General features: G+C 42.9%; 1 protein-coding gene across 2 annotated transcripts in view; it reads left to right on the top strand.

The window, feature by feature from the left end:
* tbc1d4 (TBC1 domain family, member 4) overlaps positions 1-16,044 on the top strand; it is a 139,054-nt gene that overhangs the window by 109,013 nt on the left and 13,997 nt on the right. For both annotated transcript variants that reach the window (XM_035773109.2, XM_035773108.1), the window contains 4 exons: positions 955-1,119; positions 1,410-1,568; positions 1,941-2,185; positions 7,436-7,595. In XM_035773109.2, the coding sequence (XP_035629002.1) occupies positions 955-1,119; positions 1,410-1,568; positions 1,941-2,185; positions 7,436-7,595 (729 nt within the window). The remainder of the gene's footprint in view (positions 1-954; positions 1,120-1,409; positions 1,569-1,940; positions 2,186-7,435; positions 7,596-16,044) is intronic.

Here is a 16,044-nt window from a genome sequence, read left to right as displayed (position 1 = left end):
CAGAGAACATCCCTGGTCATCCCTATTGCCTCTGATCTGGCAGACTCACTAAACAGAGAACATCCCTGGTCATCCCTATTGCCTCTGATCTGACAGACTCACTAAACAGAGAACATCACTGGTCATCCCTACTGCCTCTGATCTGGCAGACTCACTAAACAGAGAACATCACTGGTCATCCCTACTGCCTCTGATCTGGCAGACTCACTAAACAGAGAACATCCCTGGTCATCCCTACTGCCTCTGATCTGGCAGACTCACTAAACAGAGAACATCACTGGTCATCCCTACTGCCTCTGATCTGGCAGACTCACTAAACAGAGAACATCACTGGTCATCCCTACTGCCTCTGATCTGGCAGACTCACTAAACAGAGAACATCACTGGTCATCCCTACTGCCTCTGATCTGGCAGACTCACTAAACACAAATGCTTAGTTTGTAAATTATTCCTGAGTGTTGGAGTGTGCTGCTGGCTAACTGTAAATTAAAAATCATGCCATCTGGTTTGTTTAATATAAGGAATGATAAATGATTTGTACTTTTGATACTTAAGTATATTTAAAACCAAATACTTTCAGATGTTTCTTGAGGTTTGCAGTATTTTCCCCTGTCAACTTGTTGGTACAAATCCTTTCTTCTCCTGTGGAAACGTTGCATTTGGTCTTGTTTGAATCAACATGATAAGTAAAGTGGCTCCAAATGTTGCCCCTTTTTCGTCAATGATTCGTTGCAACCAAATTGGTGACCAGTTACCGGACAGAGAGGTGACTCGTGAATGACTTGGGCATGGTATTTGTTTTACACTTTATTGCAACATTGCAATGAGAAAGCCTTACAATTCTGCTAACCTAACTAGCGTCACTTGCCACTGAAAAATATTTTTGTTGGTGAAATTAACACTGCTTTGATCTCTCTCTGATCTTGACCTCTCTGTGTAACCTCTCTCCGCTAGCAAGTCGAGACGAGCTGCACATCCGGAAGATGAAGCTGGACTACCAGGAAGTGGGGACATGCATTAAAGACGTGCTAGCCTTCTGGGACAGGAAGCTGAGCGTTCCGGGCAGAGCCAAGGTCGTCCCGTTGGACAAAGAGGAGGTCCACAATGCAATCTCTAAGGGTGAGCGAGAGAGAGAGCGATAAGGGTTAAGGTGTGTGTGTTGGGTGGGTGGTCCGTGTGTGTGCTGAAGTCCCCCTCTTTCTGCAGCTGCCCCACACGTCTGTTGTTTGTACTTGTGTGTGTGTGTGCGCGTTGTATGTCTGTATTAGTATGGTTTCCTGTCTTTTGCTAATCTATGTATTGCATGTGTAATGTAATGTGTTTATCTTCCTACCACATCCTACACTTTCTCCATACTCCTGACACATCCAACGCTCTGTACTCCAAAACATCTTCATCTCTGTCCCCAGGTGTCCCTAAGGGCAGGCGTGGGGAGGTGTGGCTCCTCTTCTCCCAGCAGCACCGCCTGAGACACCGTCTGCCCCCCGGCCGCCACGCCCCAGACACCCCCTACCAAGACCTGCTGAAGCAGCTCACGGCCCAGCAGCACTCCATACTAGTTGACCTGGGTATGTGCACATGCATGTATTCACACACACACAAACAAAGACACACATGCACGCTGGCACACATGCATACACACACACTCCACCAGGACTGCCCAGTAATACTCCATGTGTGCACATGCTTGTTTATGTACTAGAGGAGGCTGGTGGGAGGAGCTATAGGAGGACAGGCTCATTGTAATGGCTGGAATGGAATAAATGGAAGGGTATCAAACATATGGAATCCGTTCCATTTATTCCATTCAAGCCATTACAATGAGCCTGTCCTCCTATAGCTTCTTCCACCAGCCTCCTCTAGTACATGCCCACACAAAAGCAAACCCACACCAATTGATTGATTGGTGTATTTATTTCTTATTTGAATGAATTCAATAGGTCGGACGTTCCCCACCCACCAGTACTTCTCAGCCCAGCTGGGTGCAGGGCAGCTGTCCCTCTACAATCTGCTCAAGGCCTACTCTCTGTTAGACACTGAGGTGGGCTACTGCCAGGGCATCAGCTTTGTGGCAGGTATCCTGCTGTTGCACATGAGTGAGGACCAGGCCTTTGACATGCTCAAGTTCCTGATGTACGACCTGGGCTTCCGCAGACAATACAGGCCTGACATGACTTCTCTACAGGTAGGGGGATGGATGGATGGATGGATGGATGGATGGATGGATGGATGGAGGGAGGGATGGATGGAGGGAGGGATGGATGGAGGGAGGGAGGTGTTTGCTGGACCTCTAAGAGGACATTTCGGTAATGCTTTACTTAAAAGCCCAGTTTAAAATACCAGATTTTTTTTTTTTTAATCTAGTATTCACCTGGTGTTTATATGGAAACTAAGAAACTACTAGTAAATAAGGGATAAAATGATATCTCTCTTCCGCACCTGCTGTCTCGACCTCTGAATGATCGGCTATGAAAAGCCAACGGAAATGTTCTACTGAGGTGCTGACCTGTTGCGCCCTCTACAACACCTGATATTATTATTTGACCCTGCTGGTCATCTATGAACGTTTGAACATCTTCAAGAACTATGTAAACTCCACCAGCACACCCAGAAGAGGACTGGCCACCCCTCGGAGCCTGGCTCCTCTGTAGGTTTCTTCCTAGGTTCCTGTCTTTCTAGGGAGTTTTTCCTAGCCACTGTGCTTCTACATCTGCATTGCTTGTTCTTGGGGTTTTAGGCTGGGTATCTGTATAAGCACTTTGTGACAACTGCTGATGTAAAAAGGACTTTATAAAATACATTTGATTGAGTGATTGGTTTCCTTTATGTAGGCAGTTATCTGTATGTGATAACAATGACAACTTGCTAGCACTTTTACCACAAATAATTCAACACAATAACATCCTGGCACAAATGGTACATAGTGACGCTTGTGTGAGTGAATCATTGGCCACTCATGTCAGGGCTCGTTCCACTTTTGCGAGCTCTGTTCAGTTTCCCCCCCCCCCCTTTTTAAAGACAGAAGCTAAGGCAACAGTGGGTAGGAGTAGGGTTCCATTCCCCTTGAAAATAACACAATCTCACAAGGGGGTCTCACCTGGGAAGTATGACAATGATGTATTTATTTGTTTTTGTTAAGGATCCCCATCTACTCTTTCTGGGATCCAGCAACATTAAAGGCGTTAAATACAATTTCAGATATTACGTAACATTTCATTTCATAACACTTCTCCCAACACATTAGGTGTGTTCCCTCAGGCCACCGCTCTACTATCACATACAGCAAACAACAACCAACCCCATATCTAAACCTTCCAAACTGTTCTGTTAGTCTTGGCTATACATTACTAGCTTAGCCATGTAGCCTGTTCTGACTGGTAAATGCACAAGCAGGCGTGGTAATGTTTAATCTATCTGGCAACTCAGCGCTGGTTTATGGCCAACCACTGCCCTTCTCAGGCCTTTAACTGTGTTCTTATTGGGCTCTGCTAAGGCCAACCCAAAGTTCACACAGGTGGAATGTTTTTCTCCATTGTTTCTTTATCAGTGTTGACAAACCTTCCACTGTTAGTAACTGGGTGAGTTAACTTTTGATTTGTGATTCTTTTTCTATGTAAGCGCTCGCTAGGTTTAACTATGGGACTATTCTGTCAAGGCTGGAGCATGCTCGCGTCACTTTAGGGTCATTTTTGGTCTTCATCTGTTATTCTCTTCTCTAAGGAGCCGTGTCAGGGTGAGGAAAGTAAGGTATCTGACCGTCTCTCCACTTTTAGGAGATGGCGTGGTTGGTAGCTGTTTCTCTCGTTAGCTACTCTTTCTGACTGTGTTGTGTGGAGTAGGAGTAAGCTAACATCAAGTCAGCTATAGGCCTATGCAGTCAGATGTTCAGGAGTAATAACTATGTAAAACCATCTAGCCAGATCCTGCATGTATGCGTATCATATGCGTGTACTGTGTTGTAAGTGTGTTTCAAGGATGATGTCTGACTATGTCCAAATAACTGTACTTGTGTTCATAGTACTCTGATTGGGAATGAGAAAATATACACTCATTTTGGGTCTTCACCTCGTACGAATTCGCAAAATGAACGAATGCCGGGGAACAAGCACTATTGCACAGTGGAAGATGCCTTCTCAGTAAGAATGAGCCTAGTATGTTTTTTTTGTTTTTGGAATAAACCAAATATTCCTATTTTGCCCATGGGCCGCAGAAATATTTTTTAAGCATAATTTAGATATTTTTCTAATTAGCATTTTTGACATTGGGTAGGCTATTTGTTAGTTATAGATGTACTATCTGGTTGCACAAATTCTAATAGTTTGCCTAAAGTCAGTTTAGGTGGCAAAACAAGCAAGTCATTGTGTAGAGAATAATTGTACCATTAAACCACTGTGAAATATCTTTTCCATAAGCAAAAATATTGTACTTTCAGCTGTTTGAAGCTGGTATTCAAAACCAAACATAAAAGATGCAAAAATGTAACTTAAGAACGGGAAGAAGCTAAAAATTAGCGCACATAGAACAGATCTACCGCTTCTTAGACTTGCTTTGAATTAGAATGACAGATCTACTGTTTAACTCACATTTCTATGTGAATTTGGTCAGGTCGCCCAAAAAGTGACTTATTGCAACTTTAACTTGTATATAATTTGATACAGTACATGCAGCTTCTCTTCTGTCATTACTTGATGCCAGTAGCGTGCCGTGTTTCTGGGGCCTGGGCCTTCAGTGAAGTCCTACACAGTCCCACCCGAATTAATCCACCTCTTATTACCATCATTATGATGCCATGGCTCTAGACAATATACATTTAGACAGAAACGCAGTATAACCAGGCGTTGCGTCACCTTGAAATTGACATTTTTAGTCAGAGAATTGCAGGGGAAGAGTACAATACCTTTTCATTGTACAGCTTCGTTGCCCTGCGCGCTTGTTCGTTGAGCTGTAGATCCACTCGGGTGTCCCCAAAAGTTTTCAAAAGCACCATTGCTTGTAAGTGCCCAGCCGTACTTTGGTGTCTCGTTGCTGCCTTGGTTAGACAACTCAGGTTTGCAAAGCCAGTGTGGCTCCAAACACCAAATCGATCACTTGCAAATAATAGGCATTCCCAGCAGTACAGTTTGCAGTGCTTCTCGGAGGCTGTGAGTCATTCATAGTTGAAAGTGGCGAACGAACCCCTTTCCCGCATGTGACAGGCTTTGTAACCTCTCCTGACAATGTCAAACTTTTCTCGAAAAGTTTTGTCTTGAGAATGGCGTTATAATTATATCCTCGACCAAATCGATATCTTCTCCTTCCGCCATTGTGGGTTGAAAAAACAGCTTAGTAGTACGCAAATTAATTTGTTGATCAATTTCAGTTTCCTACTTCTGAGACCTGCCTCTCAATATTGTTAATCCAATCAAAAGACGTGCACGCACTACGCCTGCCAGCAGGCGTACAATAGCCAATTCTAAAGCTGATTGGTTGACACTAAATTTGAATTTCCATTCACTTTAAGCTACAAGCGCCCGCACTGTTGATTCTGAAGGCCTAAGGGCAGATTTGCCAGGGTAGACCCCTGGCAACACATGATGGCTGAATATGATTGGAGAAAAAATCTAACAAAGTTATGGCAGGAAATAATGTAATTGCATTCTCAGTATGGATGAGCCTGGTACGTTGATGTTTGTTGCTTACTGCATTCATTTTTTACCAAAAGGTATGTAGTGTGATTAGTACCCAGTATGTAGTTTTAGTAAGTACTAGACAAGACAGACTTTGGACACAGTCTGTGTTCCAAATAGTATGTCATTTTAGTAAGTAGACAAGACAGATTTTGGACACATGTGGTTACATGTTAAATCAAGGTTGAATGATGAGAGAGGCCTGTAATTTTCATCATAGCTACACTTCAACTATGCCAGACAAAATTAGAAAACAATCCAGAAAATCACATTGTAGGATTTTTAATGTATTTATTTGCAAATTATGGTGGAAAATAAGTATTTGGTCACCTACAAACAAGCCAGATTTCTGGCTCTCACAGACCTGTAACTTCTTCTTTAAGAGGCTCCTCTGTCCTCCACTCGTTACCTGTATTAATGACACCTGTTTGAACTTGTTATCAGTATAAAAGACACCTGTCCACAATCTCAAACAGTCACACTCCAAACTCCACTATGGCCAAGACCAAAGAGCTGTCAAAGGACACCAGAAAAAAATTGTAGACCTGCACCAGGCTGGGAAGACTGAATCTGCAATAGGTAAGCAGCTTGGTTTGAAGAAATCAACTGTGGGAGCAATTATTAGGAAATGGAAGACATACAAGACCACTGATAATCTCCCTTGTTCTGGGGCTCCATGCAAGATCTCACCCCATGGGGTCAAAATGATCACAAGAACGGTGAGCAAAAATCCCAGAACCACACGGGGGGACCTAGTGAATGACCTGTAGAGAGCTGGGACCAAAGTAACAAAGCCTACCATCAGTAACACAATACGCCGCCAGGGACTCAAATCCTGCAGTGCCAGACGTGTCCCCCTGCTTAAGCCAGTACATGGCCAGGCCCATCTGAAGTTTGCTAGAGAGCATTTGGATGATCCAGAAGAAGATTGGGAGAATGTCATATGGTCAGATGAAACCAAAATAGAACTTTTTGGTAAAAACTCAACTCGTCGTGTTTGGAGGACAAAGAATGCTGAGTTGCATCCAAAGAACACCATACCTACTGTGAACCATGGGGGTGGAAACATCATGCTTTGGGGCTGTTTTTCTGCAAAGGGACCAGGACGACTGATCCGTGTAAAGGAAAGAATGAATGGGGCCATGTATCGTGAGATTTTGAGTGAAAACCTCCTTCCATCAGCAAGGGCATTGAAGATGAAACATGGCTGGGTCTTTCAGCATGACAATGATCCCAAACACACCGCCCGGGCAATGAAGGAGTGGCTTCGTAAGAAGCATTTCAAGGTCCTGCAGTGGCCTAGCCAGTCTCCAGATCTCAACCCCATAGAAAATCTTTGGAGGGAGTTGAAAGCCCGTGTTGCCCAGCAACAGCCCCAAAACATTACTGCTCTGCATGGAGGAATGGCCCAAAATACCAGCAACAGTGTGTGAAAACCTTGTGAAGACTTACAGAAAACGTTTGACCTCTGTCATTGCCAACAAAGGGTATATAACAAAGTATTGAGAAACTTTTGTTATTGACCAAATACTTATTTTCCACCATAATTTGCAAATAAATTCATCACAAATCCTACAATGTGATTTTCTGTTTTTTTTTTCTCGTTTTATCTGTCATAGTTGAAGTGTACCTATGATGAAAATGATAGGCCTCTCTCATCTTTTTAAGTGGGAGAACTTGCACAATTGGTGGCTGACAAAATATTTTTTTCCCCCACTGTATGGACTGATCTGTGTGTGCACTGATCTGTGTGTGCGTGTATATTTCAGATTCAGATGTACCAGTTGTCCAGGCTGCTGCACGACTACCACAGGGAGCTGTACAGCCACCTGGAGGAACACGAGATCTGCCCCAGCCTCTATGCAGCCCCATGGTTCCTCACACTCTTTGCCTCCCAGTTCCCACTCGGATTCGTCGCACGGATATTTGGTAAGCAACTGATTATACAGTAGGGAAGTATGTGCGGATTCATTGATGTTTTTCTCGACAGACTTTGTCACACATCGCCACTGAACATTTGTATGTGGATATTTTTGAATGTCCCAGGTGTGCCTAGGGCTGTTACGGTAACCTTATTACTGCCACACTTATGTTGCGCAACATTTCTATAGGCTATGCAATTGCATGAGAAAACAGAGTTTTGTCCTCTATTAAAAATTGGAGGATCCCATCAGCTTTCTATAGGCTAGGTCTTCTATATTTATTTCTCAACTTTCCTAATATTAAGAACGTTACTTATATTTAGAACAGGAGTATAGCCTACCTGGCTGGCATAAAAATGAATCACGGAAAAAGGATCCTCCATTCGCTATTTACATTGCATTCTGAAAGTATTCAGACTCCATGACTTCTTCCAAATTTTGTTAGGTTACAGCCTTATTCTAAAATGTATTCAATCTTATTTTTTTCATCAATCTACACACAATACACCATAATGACAGTTTTTCAGAGCCTATTCAGAGCCTTTGCTCAGTACTTTGTTGAAGCACCTTTGGCAGCGATTACAGCCTGGAGTCTTCTTGGGTATGACGCTACAAGCTTGGTACACCTGTATTTGGGGAATTTCTCCTATTTTTCTCTGCAGATCCTCTCAAGCTCTGTCAGGTTGGATGGAGAATGTCACTGCACAGCTATTTTCAGGTCTCTCCAAAGATGTTGGATCAGGTTCAAGTCTGGGCTCTGGCTGGGCCACTCAAGGACATTCAGTCACTCCTGCGTTGTCTTGGCTGTGTGCTAAGGGTCATTGTCCTGTTGGAAGGTGAAACTTCGCCCCAGTATGAGGTACTGAGCACTCTGGAGGTTTCCTCCAGACGTGACACTTGGCATTCAGGCCAAGGAGTTCAATCATGGTTTCATCAAAAAAGAAAATCTTGTTTCTCACGGTCTGAGAGTCCTTCAGGTGCCTTTTGGCAAATTCAAGTGGTCTGTACCTTTACTGAGGAGTGGTTTCCATCTGGCCATACCATATAGGGCTGATTGGTTGAGTGCTGCAGAGATGGTTGTCTTTCTCCACAGAGAAACTCTGGAGCTCTGTCAAAGTGACTATCTGGTTCTTGGACACCTTCCTAACCTAGGCCCTTCTCCCCCGATTGCTCAGTTCGGCCGGGCGGCCAGCTCTAGGAAGAGTCTTGGCGGTTCCAAACTTATTCCATTGAAGAACGATGGAGGCCACTGTGTTCTTGGGGACCTTCAATGCTGCTGCAATTTGTTGGTACCATTCCCCAGATCTGTGCCTTGACACAATCCTGTCTCAAAGCTCTACGTACAATTCCTTCGACCTCATGGCTTGGTTTCTCTGTCAACTGTGGGACCTTATATCAACAGGTGTGTGCCTTACCAATCAATTGCATTTACCACAGGTGGATTCCAATCAAGTTGTATAAACATTTCAAGGATGATCAATGGAAACAGGATGCTCCTGAAACAGCGAATGCCTTCTCTTTTTTGTTGACTTTATATCATAGTCGTATACATCCTCATGTAGCCTAGCCTAAATGTTTTGATAAGGTTTGTATCACAACTAAAAATCAAATCAAATGTATTTATATAGCCCTTCGTACATCAGCTGATATCTCAAAGTGCTGTACAGAAACCCAGCCTAAAACCCCAAACAGCAAGCAATGCAGGTGTCGAAGCACGGTGGCTAGGAAAAACTCCCTAGAAAGGCCAACACTTTGGAAGAAACCTAGAGAGGAACCAGGCTATGAGGGGTGGCCAGTCCTCTTCTGGCTGTGCTGGGTGGAGATTATAACAGAACATGGCCAAGATGTTCAAATAATAATAATCACAGGCAGAACAGTTGAAACTGGAGCAGCAGCACAACCAGTGTCAGGTAGTCCTGAGGCATGGTCCTAGGGCTCAGGTCCTCCGAGAGAGAGAAAGAAAGAAAGAGAGAATTAGAGAGAGCATACTTAAATTCACACAAGACACCGGATAAGACAGGAGAAGTACTCCAAAAAAAAAAAAAGATCTCTGCCACGGCACAACCCAAGGGGGGGCGCCAACCCAGACAGGAAGATCACATCAGTGACTCAACCCACTCAAGTGACGCACCCCTCCAAGGGACGGCATGGAAGAGCACCAGTAAGCCAGTGACTCAGCCCCTGTAATAGGGTTAGAGGCAGAGAATCTCAGTGGAAAGAGGGGAACCGGCCAGGCAGAGACAGCAAGGGCGGTTCGTTGCTCCAGAGCCTTTCAGTTCACCTTCACACTCCTGGGCCAGACTACACTCAATCATATGACCCACTGAAGAGATGAGTCTTCAGTAAAGACTTAAAAGTTGAGACCGAGTTTGCGTCTCTCACATGGGTAGGCAGACCATTCCATAAAAATGGAGCTCTATAGGAGAAAGCCCTGCCTCCAGCTGTTTGCTTAGAAGTTCTAGGGACAATTAGGAGGCCTGCGTCTTGTGACCGTAGCGTATGTGTAGGTATGTACGGCAGAACCAAATCAGAGAGATAGGAAGGAGCAAGCCCATGTAATGCTTTGTAGGTTAGCAGTAAAACCTTGAAATCAGCCCTTGCCTTGACAGTAAGCCAGTGTAGGGAGGCTAGCACTGGAGTAATATGATCAAATTTTTTGTTCTTGTCAGGATTCTAGCAGCCGTATTTAGCACTAACTGAATTTTATTTAGTGCTTTATCCGGGTAGCCGGAAAGTAGAGCATTGCAGTAGTCTAACTTAGAAGTAACAAAAGCATGGATTAATTTTTCTGCATCATTTTTGGACAGAAAGTTTCTGATTTTTGCAATGTTACTTAGATGGGAAAAAAAGCTGTCCTTGAAACAGTCTTGATATGTTCGTCAAAAGAGAGATCAAGGTCCAAAGTAACGCCGAGGTCCTTCACAGTTTTATTTGAGACGACTGTACAACCATCAAGATTAATTGTCAGATTCAACAGAAGATCTCTTTGTTTCTCGGGACCTAGAACAAGCATGTCTGTTTTGTCCGAGTTTAAAAGTAGAAAGTTTGCAGCCATCCACTTCCTTATGTCTGAAACACAGGCTTCTAGCGAGGGCAATTTTGGGGCTTCACCATGTTTCATTGAAATGTACAGCTCTGTGTCATCCGCATAGCAGTGAAAGTTAACATTATGTTTTCGAATGACAACCCCAAGAGGTAAATTATATAATGAAAACAATAGTGGTCCTAAAACGGAACCTTGAGGAACACCGAAATTTACAGTTGATTTGTCAGAGGACAAACCATACACAGAGACAAACTGATATCTTTCCGTTAGATAAGATCGATGATAAAGGGATCGATGATATCAAAAGCAGCACTAAGGTCTAGGAGCATGAGGGCAGATGCAAAGCCTCGGTCTGATGCCATTAAAAGGTAATTTACCACCTTCACAAGTGCAGTCTCAGTTTTATGATGGGGTCTAAAACCAGACTGAAGCATTTCGTATACATTGTTTTTCTTCAGGAAGGCAGTGAGTTGCTGCGCAACAGCATTTTCTAAAAATTTTGAGACGAATGGAACATTCGATATAGGCCGATAGTTTTTTATATTTTCTGGGTCAAGGTTTGGCTTTTTCAAGAGAGGCTTTATTACTGCCACTTTTGATGAGTTTGGTACACATCCGGTGGATAGAGAGCCGTTTATTATGTTCAACATAGGAGGGCCAAGCACAGGAAGCAGCTCTTTCAGAAGTTTAGTTGGAATAGGGTCCAGTATGCAGCTTGAAGGTTTAGATGCCATGATTATTTTCATCATTGTATCAAGAGATATAGTACTAAAACACTTGAGTGTCTCTCTTGATCCTAGGTCCTGGCAGAGTTGTGCAGACTCAGGACAACTGAGCTTTGAAGGAATACGCAGATTTAAAGAGGAGTCCGTAATTTGCTTTCTAATAATCATGATCTTTTCCTCAAAGAAGTTCATTAATTTATTACTGCTGAAGTGAAAGCCATCCTCTCTTGGGGAATGCTGCTTTTTAGTTAGCTTTGTGACAGTATCAAAAAGAAATTTCCGATTGTTCTTATTTTCCTCAATTAAGTTGGAAAAATAGGATGATCGAGCAGCAGTAAGTGCTCTTCGATACTGCACGGTACTGTCTTTCCAAGCTAGTCGGAAGACTTCCAGTTTGGTGTGGCGCCATTTCCGTTCCAATTTTCTGGAAGCTTGCTTCAGAGCTCGGGTATTTTCTATATACCGGGGAGCTAGTTTCTTATGAGAAATGTTTTTAGTTTTTAGGGGTGCAACTGCATCTAGGGTATTTCGCAAGGTTAAATTGAGTTCCTCAGTTAGATGGATAACGGATTTTTGTCCTCTGACATCCTTGGGTAGACAGAGGGAGTCTGGAAGGGCATCAAGGAATCTTTGTGTTGTCTGTGAATTTATAGCACGACTTTTGATTCTCCTGGGTTGGAGTCTGAGCAGATTATTTGTTGCAATTGCAAACGTAATAAAATAGTGGTCCGATAGTCCAGGATTATGAGGAAAAACATTAAGATCCACAACATTTATTGCATGGGACAAAACTAGGTCCAGAGTATGACTGTGACAGTGAGTAGGTCCAGAGACATGTTTGACAAAACCCACTGAGTCGATGATGGCTCCGAAAACCTTTTGGAGTGGGTCTGTGGACTTTTCCATGTGAGTATTAACGTCACCAAAAATTAGAATATTATCTGCTATGACTACAAGGTCTGATAGGAATTCAGGGAACTCAATGAGAAACACTGTATATGGCTCAGGAGGCCTGTAAACAGTACCTATAAAAAGTGATTGAGTAGGCTGCATAGATTTCATGACTAGAAGCTCAAAATATTTTATTCATTGTAAATTGAAATTTGCTATTGTAAATGTTAGCAACACCTCCGCCTTTGCGGGATGCACGGGGGATAAGGTCACTAGCGTAACCAGGGGGTGAGGCCTCATTTAACAAAGGAAATTCATCAGGCTTAAGCCATGTTTCAGTCAGGCCAATCACATCAAGATTATGATCAGTGATTATAGTCAATGAACTAATGTTCATTGACTATAATTGCCTTTGAAGTAAGGGATCTAACATGAAGTAGCCCTATTTTGAGATGTGAGGTATCACAATCTCTTTCAATAATGACAGGAATGGAGGAGGTCTTAATCCTCGTGAGATTGCTAAAGCGAACACCGCCATGTTTAGTTTTGCCCAACCCAGGTCGAGGCACAGACACGGTCTCAATGGGGATAGCTGAGCTGACTACACTGACTGTGCTAGTGGCAGACTCCACTAAGCTGGCAAGCTGGCTAACAGCCTGCTGCCTGGCCTGCACCCTATTTTATTGTGGAGCTAGAGGAGTTAGAACCCTGTCTTTGTTGGTAGATAAGATGAGAGCACCCCTCCAGCTAGGATGGAGTCCATCACTCCTCAGCAGGTCAGGCTTGGTCCTGTTCGGGGGTGAGTCCCAATTATCTACAAATTCCATCTTTTGGGAGGGGCAGAAAACAGTTTTCAACCAGCGATGGGGTTGTGAGACTCTGCTATAGAGCTCATCACTCCCCGGGAGGAGGCCAGAGACAATTACTCGACGTGGATAACAATATCTCTATACTCTCTACACTCACCAGTTTTAGCTTTAGCCAGCACCATCTTCAGATTAGCCTTAACGTCGGTAGCCCTGCCCCCGGGTAAACAGTGTATGATCGCTGGATGATTCGTTTTAAGTCTAATACTGCGGGTAATGGAGTCACCAATGACTAGGGTTTTCAATTTGTCAGAGCTAATGGTGGGAAGCTTCGGCATCTCAGACCCCGTAACGGGAGGAGTAGAGACCAGAGAAGGCTCGGCCTCAGACTCCAACTCGCTGCTTAATGGGAAAAACCGGTTGAAAGTTTCTCTCGGCTGAATGAGCGACACCGGTTGAGCATTCCTACAGCATTTCCTTCCAGAAACCATGAGAAAGTTGTCCGGCTGCGGGGACCGTGCGAGGGGATTTATACTAACGTTACTATCTGTACTTACTGGTGGCACAGACACTGTTTCATCCTTTCCTACACTGAAATTACCCTTGCCTAACGATTGCGACTGAAGCTGGGCTTGCAGCACAGCTATCCTCGCAGTAAGGCGATCGTTCTCCTGTATATTATGAGTACAGCGACTGCAATTAGAAGGCATTACTACTTAGCTACGGCTGTTGGAGGTCCTGACGAACAACGTCCAGATAAAGCATCCGGAGTGAAAAAGTTGAATGAAGAAAAAGTTGTGTGGGAAAAAAACAAAAATATAAACGGTAATTAAAAAGTAAAAACCGTAAAGTTGTCAGGTAGCAAAGTAAGGTTGGCAACAAAACGCACAGCAACGTAAACGAGTCTGCAAGTTGTGACACATATGCATATGGAATCATGCAAAGCTGTCATCAAAGCAAAGGATGGATACTTTGAAGAATCTCAAAATCTCACTAAAGTGGCCAAATAACTTCATAAAATGAAGCACATTAATCCACTTTACAACCGGTATAGAGCATAATTGGCATATGCAGCGTGTGAGTTTTAAGATTGTGGAAGATTATTTTCACCATAAACATACACCTTTATAATAAAAGCATTACATGCATTATCTCATTTGTGGTCACTTTTGAGAAGGGTGTTCTCCTGATTAATTGGTTGCATTTTGGAACATTCACACTTATAGCTTACTGCAGTGTGCGCATTGCTGGGCTTATAATGTGAAAAAATGGCCTAATAGTTTATTAACATTTTAAGCTAAACGTTCTGATCTGTTGTGTCAGTCACATTGCTATAAAAAAAGTAGTGGTTGTATTCATTTGGGATCTATCGCATCCCAGACTATTTTTCTATCTCACACAGAATAGAATAGGTCAACTTTTGTACTAATGGGGATACTGAAGTGATTTTATCATGTAAATCTTGGTGGGGCAAACAAAGAAAATCTATTTATAATGCATGCCAGCAAAGCCATTGCAAGCCAACGATACATTCATTGCGCTATAACAGTAACAAATGGTGCCCACAAACTGTTAGGACCTACAGAAGCTGTCCCAACAGCAGAGCTTTCTTTTCAGCACCATGGAGTGAATCTTTACCACTGCTACACCTGGTTATCAGCGGAGCCTTGTCTGACAGCGACACTGTTCATTCCGCCTCATTTACTGCCATTTTTAAAAAAAAACATAGCTGATATGGCCAAATTGCTTAAACAAATGTGGTTTCTACTGACAATTGAGATGTACAAACTATGGCATAAGAGAAGGACGGGCGGATGAGAGGCAATCCATAATTTTTATTAAGACAATGAGCGAGCTAGGACAGACACACTCAATATAACTATTTGTTCAGACAGAATTCAGAACATGGGCTGTTCTAACAGTATTCTCCCTGTACACCAAGTCAGAAGGATAAAGGGGGCACATAAGCAGACATTGAACGCTCTTACAATATTCGATGATTACATTTCTCTAAAACAGGATATAGGCTTCATGTAGACCATCAAGTCAGAACAGTCAGAACAAACTATGAAATAACACATATGGAATCATGCAAAGCTGTCATCAAAGCAAAGGGTGGATACTTTGAAGAATCTCAAATATAAAATATATTATGATTTGTCTAACACTTCTTTGGCTACTACATGATTCCATATGTGTTATTTCATAGTTTTGATGTCTTCACTATTATTCTACAATGTATAAAATAGTACAAATAAACAAAAACCTTGGAATGAGTAGGTGTGTCCAAACTTTTGTCTGGTACTCTATATATATATTGTTTTGCTAAACAGGTGGGGCTCTGCTGTTCGTTAGGCCTACTCATCTTGTTGGCTGACGAATAGTAAATGTGTACAGTTCTTCCAACATCTTCAATATGCGCCTCGGAATTCGATAAGGTCGCGAACAGTTGCATCCCGATGTGTCTGTCTTCACTTGTAGCCTGTGAGAAGGACCCGATCACGTGAGCCATGTGAGCGAGAGGTGCTTCAGAGCACGCAGCCGGGAGAAGGGAATTATAACTATTATCAGCCCAAGGGCACAACGACCATTGGCTGCAAAAGGCATACCTTTTTTAGGGGGCATTACGACCACAAAGGGGATGCCACCGGGAAATTTGAGGCATTATCAAATGCTTGTCAAATTGTGAATGAGAGACTGATGAAGTGTGTGTAGCCTGCACAAAAAAAACAATGTAGAGTTTATGCCTTTCATGCAACTTTTTTCAAATCATGCATCCTTAGAATGTATAAAAAATCTAAACATATAGCCCAATGTTTGTATCACAACTAAAGTTGCATAAATAACTCTAAATGAAGCATATAGGAGGACCTGTTTCTTTGTTAACCACTCAACACAGAATAGCCATGTGTGCACTCCCTCAAATCATTTGGAGAAAATATCCTTTCTATTTTATTCAGCTTTGTTCAATTGTATTCTTCATACTAT

The sequence above is a fragment of the Oncorhynchus keta genome, chromosome 7 (assembly GCF_023373465.1).
Source record: "Oncorhynchus keta strain PuntledgeMale-10-30-2019 chromosome 7, Oket_V2, whole genome shotgun sequence".
Taxonomy (NCBI): domain Eukaryota; kingdom Metazoa; phylum Chordata; class Actinopteri; order Salmoniformes; family Salmonidae; genus Oncorhynchus; species Oncorhynchus keta.
This window is presented reverse-complemented; position numbering and strand designations above follow the sequence as displayed.